At 38.4% G+C, this 12,382-nt stretch overlaps 1 protein-coding gene across 15 annotated transcripts in view; it reads left to right on the top strand.

Annotated features, from left to right (window-relative positions):
* LOC147341293 (transmembrane 9 superfamily member 2-like) overlaps window positions 1-11,785 on the top strand; it is an 81,409-nt gene extending 69,624 nt beyond the window's left edge. For 8 of the 15 annotated variants that reach the window (XM_086389075.1, XM_086389077.1, XM_086389074.1 and 5 more), the window contains one exon: window positions 11,572-11,785. In XM_086389075.1, the coding sequence (XP_086245201.1) occupies window positions 11,572-11,639 (68 nt within the window). In that variant the 3' untranslated portion in view covers window positions 11,640-11,785. The remainder of the gene's footprint in view (window positions 1-11,571) is intronic. The other 7 variants (XM_086389079.1, XM_086389080.1, XM_086389087.1 and 4 more) reach the window with 4 other exon arrangements.
* The last annotated feature ends 597 nt before the right edge of the window (window positions 11,786-12,382 follow it).

Genomic DNA, 12,382 nt, shown 5'->3' with positions numbered 1-12,382 from the left:
CAAAATGATCACCATGATAAGTCTAGCTACCATCTGTCACCATACAAAGATATTGCATAATCATTGACTATATTCCCCATACTGTACAATTCATCCCATGACTTCTTTATTCTGTAGCTGCTATTTTGTATCTCTTAATTTCCCTCACCTGTTTCACTCCTCCCCCCTACTCCCTACCTCCAGCAACCACCTGTTTGTTCTCTAAATCCATGACTCTTTTCTATTTTGTTATGTTTGTTCAATTGTTCTGTGTTTTAGATTCCATGTACAGTATTTGTTTTTCTCTGTCTGACTTCTTTTACTTAGCATAATACCCTGTGGGTCCATCTATGTTGTCCCAAATGGTCAAATGACAAGATTTCATTCTTTTTTAATGTCTGAGAGAGATATATATATAACATATGTGTATTATGTATATATATCTATGTTATATATATTATGTATATATATGTATCTACACACACATATACCACATCCTGTTTATTGATTCATCTATTGATAAACACTTAGGTTGCTTTCATATCTTGGCTGTTGTAAATGATGCTTCAGTGAGCATAGGGGTTCATATAGCTTGAATTAGTGTTTTTGTATTCTTCAGATATGGAGAAGGCAATGGCACCTCACTCCAGTACTCTTGCCTGGAAAATCCCATGGACGGAGGAGCCTGGTGGGCTGCAGTCCATGGGGTCGCTGACGGTCGGACATGACCGAGCGACTTCATTTTCACTTTTCACTTTCATGCATTGGAGAAGGAAATGGCAACCCACTCCAGTGTTCTTGCCTGGAGAATCCCAGGGACAGGGGAGACTGGTGGGCTGCCATCTATGGGGTCACACAGAGTCGGACACGACTGAAGTGACTTAGCAGCAGCAGCAGCATTCTTCAGATAAATACTCAGGAGTGGAATTGCTGGATCTTGTGGTAAATCTATTTTCAATTTTTTAAGAATCTGCATAGTGTTTCCATAGTGGCTGCACCAGTTTACATTCCCACGGTGTAGAAGGGTTCCTATTTTTGCACACCTTCTCCAGCATTTGTTATTTGTAGACTTTTTAATGATGGTCATTCTGACTGTTGTGAGGTTATATTTCATTGTAGTTTCGATTTTTTAAATTAATTTTTATTGGAGAATAGTTGATTTGCAATGTTGTATTAGTTTCAGGTGTACAGCAAAGTGAATCAGTTATACATATACACATATCCCCTCTTTTTTAGACTTTTTCCCTATATAGGTGCTATTACAGAGTATTGAGTAGAGTTCCCTGTGATATACAGTAGGTCCTTATTAGTTAACCTATTTTGTATATAATAGTGTGTATATGTCAATCCCAATCTTCCAGTTTATTTCCCTCCACCCCCTGGTAAGCATAAATTTATTTTCTACATCTGTGTCTCTTTCTGTTTTGTAGATAAGTTTATTTCTTCCCCTTTTTTTAAGATTCCACATAGAAGTGATATCATGTGATATTTGTTGTTCTCTGACTTCTTCACTCAGCATGACAATCTCCAGGTCCATCTATGTTGCTGCATATGGCATTATTTCATTCTTTGTTATAGTTGAATAATATTCCATTGTATATATAGTACCACACCTTCTTTATCCATTCATTGTTTATGGGCACTTCGGTTGTTTCTATGTCTCGGCTATTGTAAATAGTGCTGCAGTGAACATTGGGGTGCTTATATCTTTTTGAATTATGGTTTCTCCACATATATGATATATGTCCAGGAGTGGGATTGCAGGATCATATGGTAGCTCTATTTTTAGTTTTCTAAGGAACCTCCATACTGTTCTCCATAGTGGCTGTACCAGTTTATATTCCCAGCAACAGTATAGGAGGGTCCCTTTACTCCATACCCTCTCTAGCATTTATTATTTATAGACCTTTTGATGATGGTCATTCTGACTGGTGTGAGGTGATTCCTCTTTGTAGTTTTGATTTGCATTTCTCTAATCATTAGTGATGTTGAGAATCTTTTCATGGGCCTCTTGGCCATCTTTATGTCTTCTTTGGAGCAATGACTATTTAGATCTTCTGCCCATTTTTTTTGGATTGGGTGTTTTTTTTTTTTTTTAATATATTGAGCTGCATGAACTATTAGTATATTTTGGAGATGGCATATGAGCCCTTAAGAGCCAAACTTCAGTTTGTATCAGCTGCTTGGGTCTCATGGGTGTGAGCCCCATGGTTTTTCAAAACCAGATGTCTGGAGAGTTTATTTCTCAGGTGCCAGTCTTAGAGGTTGGAGTGCCTGATGTAGGGCATGAACCCTTTGGTCCTCAGAAAGAAGCTCCAGGTTTTGGATTCCCTCCCAATTGTGTATCACCATGCTGGATTTGGGGTTTATGGTGAGATCATTGTCCCAGCCTTTCCTACCCACTATGATGTAATTTCCCCTCTCATTTGTCCTATGTGAAGATGTTGCTATGCCAGGTTTTTTTTCAGAGGAATTTGTTTCATGTATTGCTGTAGGTTTGGTGTGTCTATGGGAGGAGGTGAGTTTAGGATCTTCCTATGTCCCTGTCTTGAATCAGAGCAAATTAGTTTTCATGGCGGGGGGTGGGGAGAGGAAAAGAGATCTCCATATCTATTTTAAAATTAAATCATGAAAAACCCCCAAAGTAAATCCTGGTTATCGTTCATATCAGGAAAAAATTTTTAAATCGTCAAGTGTGCTTTTGACATCCATTTTCTACAACTGTTCTTTAAGAACCCCTTTCTGCCTAAGACTCTTGAATGGCATCTCTATATTCCATTTCACCATTATATTTTGAGGTTCACAGCAGGAAGCAAGGCTTATTGCCTCTGCTCATGGTGTTTCACTTTTGAGGAAAACATTCTTAATGAAATAATTAGTCTTGAGAATATAGATGTACACAAAAGTACAGTTCTTAATTGCTGATTACTCTTTCTTGCTAAAGGCAGATCTTTCTGAGAGTGAATTTTTTTAAATGAGAACTTTAAAATTAGCAATATCTACTCGTGTGTAAAATATACTGAAGAGTTTTACACTGCTGCTGCTGCTGCTGCTAAGTCGCTTCAGTCGTGTCTGACTTTGTGCGACCCCATAGATGGCAGCCCACCAGGCTCCCCCATCCCTGGGATTCTCCAGGCAAGAACACTGGAGTGGGTTGCCATTTCCTTCTCCAATGCATGAAAGTGAAAAGTGAAAGGAAAGTCGCTCAGTCATGTCCGACTCCCAGCGACCCCATGGACTGCAGCCTACCAGGCTCCTCCATCCACGGGATTTTCCAGGCAAGAGTACTGGAGTGGGGTGCCATTGCCTTCTCCGAGAGTTTTACACTAACTTAGAATAATTATGCACTCATCCGAAGTTCTTCCTGGTGGTCACCACATTCCTCTTTGGTACTTGAATTCATCCATGGCATCATAATGGAAGTATAGGACTTCATAGCTATCACTTTTCAATATTGAGTATGTTCCTATATATCCTTTATATTTGCCACTTTTATGGCTGTTTAATCTGTTGAGAAGATTACTTAACTGTTTCTTCACTGTTGACCACCCCCACCACCTTCCCCCCCGCCGACTTTGAATTATTTCCTTAGGATAGTCTGTGAAATGGGATGACAGGGTCAAAAAACATAAATATTTTTATGGCTCTTTATGCTTTTCTGGCATCAGCAGAGTTGTATTGTTTTCACTACAGCCTCGGCTGGCATTGAGTATTATTTTAATAGAAACAATAACCAACCCCCCCCCTAAAATGGTTTTGTTTTTTGTTAGCTCAGTATGTCTAAAATGGCACCCCATTGTTTTCTTCCTCTCAGTTTTTGAGGCAAAGGAAATGATGTGCATTGTGGCTGGTGTTCCTCTACTCAATTTTCAGTACATAGCACACTAACAGATGTGTAAATAACATTTTGAAATAGAATTCAAAGAACAGGCAGAAGGATAAGCCACACTATACCAATAATGTCACCAAAGGGTACCAGGAGGGAAATGTTACATTGTAGAGACAAAGATAAACTTCAGTTCAAGTTGGGTGACTTGTCCCAAATCCTAACTAGTTTCAGTATCACTAGTTTAACCAGCTGTTAAGAAACCAGTTATTAAAGAAACGAACTCTATGCATGACCAAGTAGGCTGTGATATCTTCTAATTTGATCGCTTTACTCAGATCTCTAATGGAGATTGATGGTTGGCACAGATGTGGATACTTGATCTTGATTGGAGGATAGTGAATTTTTTAAATTTGCATCAAGTTCTCTTTTTGATATCAACAAATGAGTTAAAGTCTTAAAATTAATTGAAATAATATATCTCTAGTTTGATATAATAGATATAAGATCAGAATAACCAATTCAGATCTAACGCTTAAGATTCGTTCTCCTAAAGTTTAACTGCTATGTTCTATTATGATAATAGAGTTTATGGTTTAATATAAATCCTGGTTGGCATTATCATTGGGTAGTAAATTAAACATTTTATATAAATGTTTGCATTTAGCCACAGTCTGTTTTTCTTGAGCAGTGGTTCTCAACCAGGGACAAATTTATCCCCTTATAGGACATTTAGCAATATCTGGAGACAGTTTTGATCGTCACGACTGGGATGGGAGGATGCTGATGACATCTAGTGGGTAGAGGCCAAGGATAGTGCTAAACATCCTGTGATGTACAACAAAGAATTATCTGGCCCAAAATGTTAATAGTACTGTAAGAAATACTATTTTTGAACCTCACTTTTACTTGGGAGTTAATGCTATTTTCCAAATATAGTTTTGTTCATCTCAAGAGAACATGTTTAGAATCAGAGACTCTGAATCAACAGTCACTGTGCGGTGATTGAAGCCAGTATGATGCAAAGAGTTTCTAAGACCCAGAAGTATCAGCCAAGTTCAGAGTGCTTTTCTGTTGACTTTCTCACTAAGTATCTATGCTTTAAATATATTTTTATTAATTAAAAGGAGCAAATAAAGTTCAGTATATTTTGAGAGTGTCTACTGTATAATATTTTTGTCACTAAATTGAAGTGAAAAATGTTCTCACACAGTGCATGATGAAATAAACTATACTGAAGGAAAAGTCCAATTATCTTAATATACAAATATTAGCTATAGTGGTCTTTTTGTGCTTTATTATACCAAATTGTCTCTGTCTTATTAAAAATTTAAATTCTAAAGGACAAAAGATCAGAAAGGAATAAAGATGTATTAATGCTAATTGTTAAGCAGCCAACAAATATTTATTAAACTTTTTATGGGCTTGGCAAGGTGCTTACAGCAAATATGAAAACATAAGATATAATACTATTTATTTCTTATTGAGTCAATTATGTGTCAACTATTAACATACATTTATCTCAATTTTCACCTAATTGTCTAACTATTATGAGGTGTAAGTCATATTACTCCTATTGCATGGATGAGGAACTGAGGTCCAGAGAGATTAAGTGACTTGTTCAAGGTCACTTAGCTAGCTTAGTCTGGGAGCTATGATTCATTCAAATCCTGGTTGGTCTGACTCCACTGTTTATTCTCTTAAACACAACTCTCCACATCCTCCTTAAGAAAGAGGTACTTTCTTTAAGCTAGGGCAAACAAACCACCAAATGATGCCTGTGAAATCTCCTCTGTGGCCTTCTGTTAGATCTGGTGGACTTCCTGTAATTGGGACAATGAAGACAGGCGCATGTACCTAAAGCTATAAAACATCACCCTCAGGGACAGATGATGATAACAGCCCATTCCAAGTCTTTTTCATGCTCTTTCAACCCTTCCAGCCCTTCTTAAAAAAATAAAGGCACATCCTTCCAATTTTTCCCCATTATTCTAGAATACAGGGAGTCAAGGCCAGTATAATCTTTGGGATAATTCTATTACCTCTTCAGTCCCAGCTCATTTTTATTTCGGCTTATATTTATGTACCAAAATGCCGGGTACTATTGGAATGAACAGGACACAGTGTTCTCTATTTTCAAGAATATTGAAAACCTCAAGGTCTTAACATTTTTTCCCAGTACAGGTAGTTACAGACCTATTCTAACTCTGGGCCCTGTGGTAGCTAGTATTCTTCTAGTTTCAAGCATCATGGTAAAATTTCAAAGGAAGGGACGTTATTCCTTTTCCCTGTGCTCAGTTGCTAAGTCGTGTCCGACTCTTTGAGGCCCTGTGGACTGTAGCCCGCCAGGCTCCTCTGTCTGTGGAATTCTCCAGGCTAGAATACTGGAGTGGGTAGCCATTCCCTTCTCTAGGGGATCTTCCTGACCCATGGATCAAACCGTCGTCTCCTGCACTGCAGGCATTCTTTACCACTGAGGCACCAGGGGAACCCAAGCATTTAATAAATAACAGCTATTGTCATTATTATAATCATCATCGTCATTGTCTTGGTCATGAAGGTATTTGTTCATATCTCTGGCTAAACTAAACCAACTAAAACCAATAAATCTGATGCCCAGGGCCTATCCCAAAGCTTCTGAATCAGAATCCTTGCTTATCTGTATTTTTAATTGCTTAACAAGTTTGTGATACTCTCCAGGGTTTAAGTACCTTTGCTATGGGAAGCTATTTATAGTTTGTAAGTAGGGGCTGGGCAATCAAATTTGTGTTTTGGAAATATCACAATCACTCTGACAGAGTGGAGAATTGATTTGAGAGGGAGACTGGCCATAAAGACAAGCCAAGAGAGATAGTTTTGTAGATGAGAGATTTAGTGAGTATGACTTAAGACCCGATGGCTATGGAGATGGACAGGTGGATGGAGGGGATGGATTCAGAAGATTCCCATAAAAAAGCAACACCAATCATGTTCTAGAAGTGATAATAAAGTTTTTAGAGAAAAGATCATAGGAAGCATTATTTTATTATTGATAGAGCATTGAGCTTGGAAAGTAAGCATAAATTAATCAAGGAATCAGTGAAAACTACATTTACCATCTCTGATTTTTATTTTTATGTTATACAATTATGCAAATGTGAGTATAAAATATGTTTATAAATTATATTAAATTGTCTCTATTAAGAGTTTCTGCAGTAAACACAGAAACAAAAAATGTCACAGGTTACCAATTGAGAGGGGAAAAGTGGTTGTATTCTGTATCACGTAAGTATTCAGTTGAAGAAAAGTATGTATGAGAGTGATTCACTGCCCACTGGGCCATGAAGGCAGGTGAAAAGAAGTGTTTAAGTAAGAATGTAAAATAAAATATTTGCACTTCAAACAAATTCCAAGTTGGAATTGGAAGGTCTTGGTGACTGATAAAATATGAAAGTGAGAAAGACTGGAGTCAAGGGTCCTTTCCAAGTCTCTGACTGTGACCTCTATATAAGCAGCAATATGTTGATTAGCCACTGACATTGTTCCCCACCAGAGGTCCCCCCCGCTACTTTTTTACATTTTGACCACACCTCACAGCACTCAGGATCTGAGTTCCCCCTCTTGGGATCAAACCTGCACCCCCTGCAGTGGAAGTGAGAAGTCTTAACCACTGGACTGCCAGGGAAGTCCCTGAGCCACTTTTTCTATCCTTTACATTACCTGGCAAGTGCCAGGCCCAGAGAAAGTGTTTACTGAAAACTGAATCAAATATGGCTGAAGAGAGTCAAGGTCCCTAAGACCTTTGCTCCAAATAAGCTTTCTCTTTATTCTTCTGTGCAATGGCTCTAATTCCAATGTTAGGAAAATCTTTTCTGCATGTCTTAGTCACAGGTGCCAATTCTCAAATTAATATATATTGGAATTTAGTCCCCACAGTAGCTGTGGAAAGCCTCTTTAAAGGTTTGTTTATATTGAATAGAATGTGATAGACTTTCAAAATGTTTTATTTAGCTAGTTTCTTCTTTTTCAAGTGTACATGAAGACTTTGGGAAGGCCCTGGAGGAAATGTGTATTGGATGCCAGTCCTAGATCAGGCTGTGAATTTTGTTTTTCTCATTGTAGAATTGCATTTAGGGAAAGGATGGGGGAAAATGAGCTTCTCTGCTTGTCTTGGACTGCCTCATTCAAGATCCGGTAGTTGGTTTGTCTTTTTGTAATGTGTCTCCTGACCTAATGAGAAAAGGTTACGAAGTTTAGAAAGAAACTAGGACATTTCTAGTACTGGTTTAGTACTTTCTCTGTCCTGGGACAAATGTAGGCAAAGACATCAAAGGTATAATACTTCTCCCTTTTTGTTCCATCTCCCTTTTTCTATCCTTAAGTTGTAGTACCAGCAATTGAGCTGTAGAAAATTTTTTTTAATTTCTCCAGATCCCTTGTTGTTACTGAGTCACTCAGTTGTATCTGACTCTTTGCAGTTCCATGGACTGTAGCCTGCCAGGGTCCTCTGTCCATAGGATTCTCCAGGCAAGAATACTGGAGTGGGTTGTCATTTCCTCCTCCAGGGGATCTTCCCGACCCAGGGATTGAATCCATGTCTCTTGCATCTCCTGTATTGGCAGGCAGATTCTTTACCACTGAGCCACCTGGGAAGCCTGCTCCTTTACATTGCTTTTAACTTGTGTGGTTCAATGGCCCTTAGAAATTTCCACACCTTTCTTAATATTTAATGTTTGTTTACAGAGAAGGAAGGAAGAAAAAGAAAGAAAGGAAGGAAGGAAACATTGAAGGAAGGAAGACAGATAGGCTAGCCCAGAGGTTCTGAACCCTGGTTTCATAGTAGCAGGACCTGGGGAGATTTAAAAAATCTTGACATTCAGGCTGCATCTCAACCAGTTAAGTAGCATAGCTGAGGGTGTGACCCAGACAATAGTATTTGTTAAATCTTCCCAGGTGATTCCAGGCTACAGTTGATATTGAGGAGTTAAGTCGAATAAATCCCAAGTGAACATACTTTTCAACCCCAGATCAGAACATCAGTGATTGATCAGAACATCATTTCTTGAGTGCCTATTTTGACAGACACTCCAATGTATTTTGTCCTTTTTGCCTCAGGTCAAGCCTGTTGGGTGGATGGGAGTATGATTCCTTTTCAGTTATGAGGAACAAAGGAGAAAGGTAGCTTGTTCTACATCACCCAGCTAAACGTCTGCGTGACTCTGAAGTCCAGATTCTTTAGCTCAGTCAGCTCTCAGAACAGTGTGAGGGCTGATGAATTTTTGTGTTTTGGGTAGGACACATTTTGGTATTTTAAGTAGAGCATCAAAAAGTTGAGAATTCATAGACATTTTCATAATTTATGGGACTAATATGCAGCAAATGGAAATCAGGAGTGTTTTAGATTCAGACATATGTTATCTCATGAACCTTTGAAGTTGTTGGATTCAGAAAAGGGAGACAAAAGTAGGAAAAGGTATTATCATCCCCATTTTTCAGCTTAGAAAACTGAGGGTTGGCAAGACTCTCACTTGCCTAAGATCAACAAATAACCAACAGAGGACATTTGTGTCCCTCTAGAGCCCATAATCTTATCACTATACCATGTGTGTGTTCAGTCGCTCAGTCATGTCCGACTCTTTGCAACCCCATGGACTGCAGCATGCCAGGCTTCCCTGTCCTTTGCTATCTCCTGGAGTTTGCTCAGATTCATGTCCATTGAGTTGGTGATGCCATCCAACCATCTCATCCTCTGTTGTGCCCTCTCCTCCTGCCTTCAATCTTTCCCAGCATCAGGGTCTTTTCCAATGAGTCGACTCTTCTCATCAGGTGGCCAAAGTGTTGGAGCTTCAGCTTCAGCATCAGTCCTTCCAATGAATATTCAGGACTGATTTCCTTTAGGATTGACTGGTTTGATACCCTATTAACTGACAAGGAGCTGTAAAGAGTGGGAGGGAAGTGGCATGATGGTATATAGGATGGAAAGTTATTCTAAATTTAGAAATTGGCATAGAAAAATGTAACAAATCCTGCCTAAAGCTTTCTGTGATCTTGCTATTAAGATATTTTTCTAGATGGTTGACTTGTCTTATGGTGCCCCACTTAGACTATGGGATTTGATCTTATTAGATCAAAATCTTATTAGAATTTTCTTCAGTTAAGTCATTGAACATTAAGGTCATTTGAAAATTTATTTTTATAGTATGAACATCAATGGAATTCTGTGTTAAAGAAAAATTTGTCCATAATCATGTCACTCTAAAATAGGAAAGTATCTTCTTTCATTTATGCTGTGCTCTAGTCTATGGGTTTAAAGCTTATGTAATGTTCTCATAGGTGTGATAACCTGGAAGTTGTTTAAGACCTGGCTTTTTTCACCTAATACCATATTATAAAGATTGCCCCAGGACTTCCCTGGTGGCACAGTGGATAAGAATCCACCTTCCAGTGCAGGGGACACGAATTTGATCCCTGACTGAGGAAGATTCCACATGCCTCTGATTAACTAAGCCCCCGTGCCACAACTCCTGAGCCAGTGCTCTAAAGCCTGTGAGCCACAACTGCTGAAGCCCACAAGCCCTAGAGCCTGTGCTCCACAATAAGAGAAGCCACTGCAATGAGAAACCGCATATCGCAATGAAGATTAGTGAAAGCCTAAGCAAAGCAACGAAGACCTAATGTAGCCAAAAGGAAAATAAATAAATGTTATTAAAAAAGATTGGCCCATGCTGCTTTATATATCTTTATATTTGTCATTTTTAAATAAAAAAATTTAAACTAATCAATTAATTTGGCTGCGCTGGTCTTAGTTGTGGCACATGGAATCTTTTTTTTTTTTTTAATTGCTGTATACAAACTCTTAGTTGCAGCACGTGGGATCTAGTTCCCTGACCAGGGATCAAACCGTGGCCCCCTGCAAGGGGCGCTCAGAGTCCCAGCCACTGGACCACCAGGGAAGTCTCTATTTGACATTTCTGCTGCCTCTCTTATTTCATCTTAGTCCATCATTTGGGGGCATTTGGCTTGTTTGTAGTTTTCCAATATTATAAATCAGTATTATGAACATTTTTTGCATGACATTCTTTTCTCTATAGGATCATTTCTTTAGGATAAATCCCCAGAGATGGGATGTTTCTCAAGCTTAATAATATAAAACTTTCATTTAGAAAACTAATATATGCTCTGATTATATAAGTAAATAGATTACTCCTGCTTTTAAAAAAATTATTTGGCTGCGCCAGGTCTTGGTTGTGGTACACAGGATCTTTAGTTGCCACACGTGAACCCTTGTGGCATGTGTAATCTAGTTCCCTGACTAGAGATCGAACCCGGGCCCCCTACAGTGGGAAGCGGAGTCTTAGCCACTGGACCACGAAGGAAGTCCCAAGATTATTCCTGATTTTGCTATGCATAATGATAATGGTTATTTACATTTTCCAAATTGAAGCAAGTTATACAAAGTTTCTTGTGTTAGAAAAGTAGCCTTGGACCTTTTTGTATCCATTTTGAAATAGAGAACTTAAGCTACTTGTTTTTTGCTTTGGTTAGAGACCTGCAGTGTTCAATCAAATGGATTCTCACACCCCTTTGCAGGTGACTGCCTCCAGCCCTGCTGCTCATCCTCTTTGCTCAGCAAGAGAGCCTGGTGATTTTTACTGGATAAAGTACAGGTCTTGAGATGCAGAGAATCAGTACTCCATCTCCAAACTGACGTGCTTTGCATTTTTGAGAAAGCTATTTTGATTTTCTATAATGTCTGGTTAACAAAGATCTTTCTCATTTTGTTTCAGGAACTGTTGGATTTTTTTCCTGTTTTATTTTTATTTCTAAAATCTACAGCGTGGTGAAAGTGGATTAAAGAATCCCGCCAAAGGCTTCAAGGCACGTCACCCTTGCCTTTGAATATGTATCTGTATCTTATATGGACATCTACAGAGATACATATGCTTCCAATTGCATGCTTTTAAATATATATCAATTAAAAAATCTCACTGTCTGGCCTCAGTTTGTGTAACACAAAATGCGATTGTATGGGAGAAAAATCAAGGTGGCAAGTAGGTTTATTCTAAGTACTATTTTCCTGAAATGATACCATAAAAGGGTATTTAATTTAAAACAATCAGAGCAAGGGAGGTACTTTTTCTTAATTTAAGTACATTGGTTTTTCAGTTGAGAAGGTTTTTTCCCCTTCTTTTTCTTCCTCGTCTGTTCAGAACATCAAAACTACTGTCAAATAAATGTTAGGTAAAATGTGACATTTTCCAACTTAAGTTGATTGTACAAACAATATTACACCTTTGTATCTGGGTGATCACTTAAAAATATCCATTGGTTTAGCATACAGAGTTTATGAAATACCAGATCCTGTTGTCTTATTACTCAATTGAATCTGTACATTCGTGGTTGTTTAGTTGCCTGTTGTTTTTGCTTGCTGCCCTTGGAGAATGTGCTGAGAGTGTGTAAGCTTGACTTAGTTGTGTAGATAACAAATCTTTGAAGTCAATTCTCTTGGATTTATTTGCTCCTATTAGACAATAGTCAGGTGTCACAACTCCCTAAATATTGGGAATTTGTATTGCAAATATTCTTTGAGCTTGCAGT

This window comes from Bos grunniens, chromosome X (assembly GCF_055505025.1).
Source record: "Bos grunniens cultivar Pamir isolate PY7600 chromosome X, Bosgru_T2T1.0, whole genome shotgun sequence".
Taxonomy (NCBI): Eukaryota; Metazoa; Chordata; class Mammalia; order Artiodactyla; family Bovidae; genus Bos; species Bos grunniens.
This window is presented reverse-complemented; position numbering and strand designations above follow the sequence as displayed.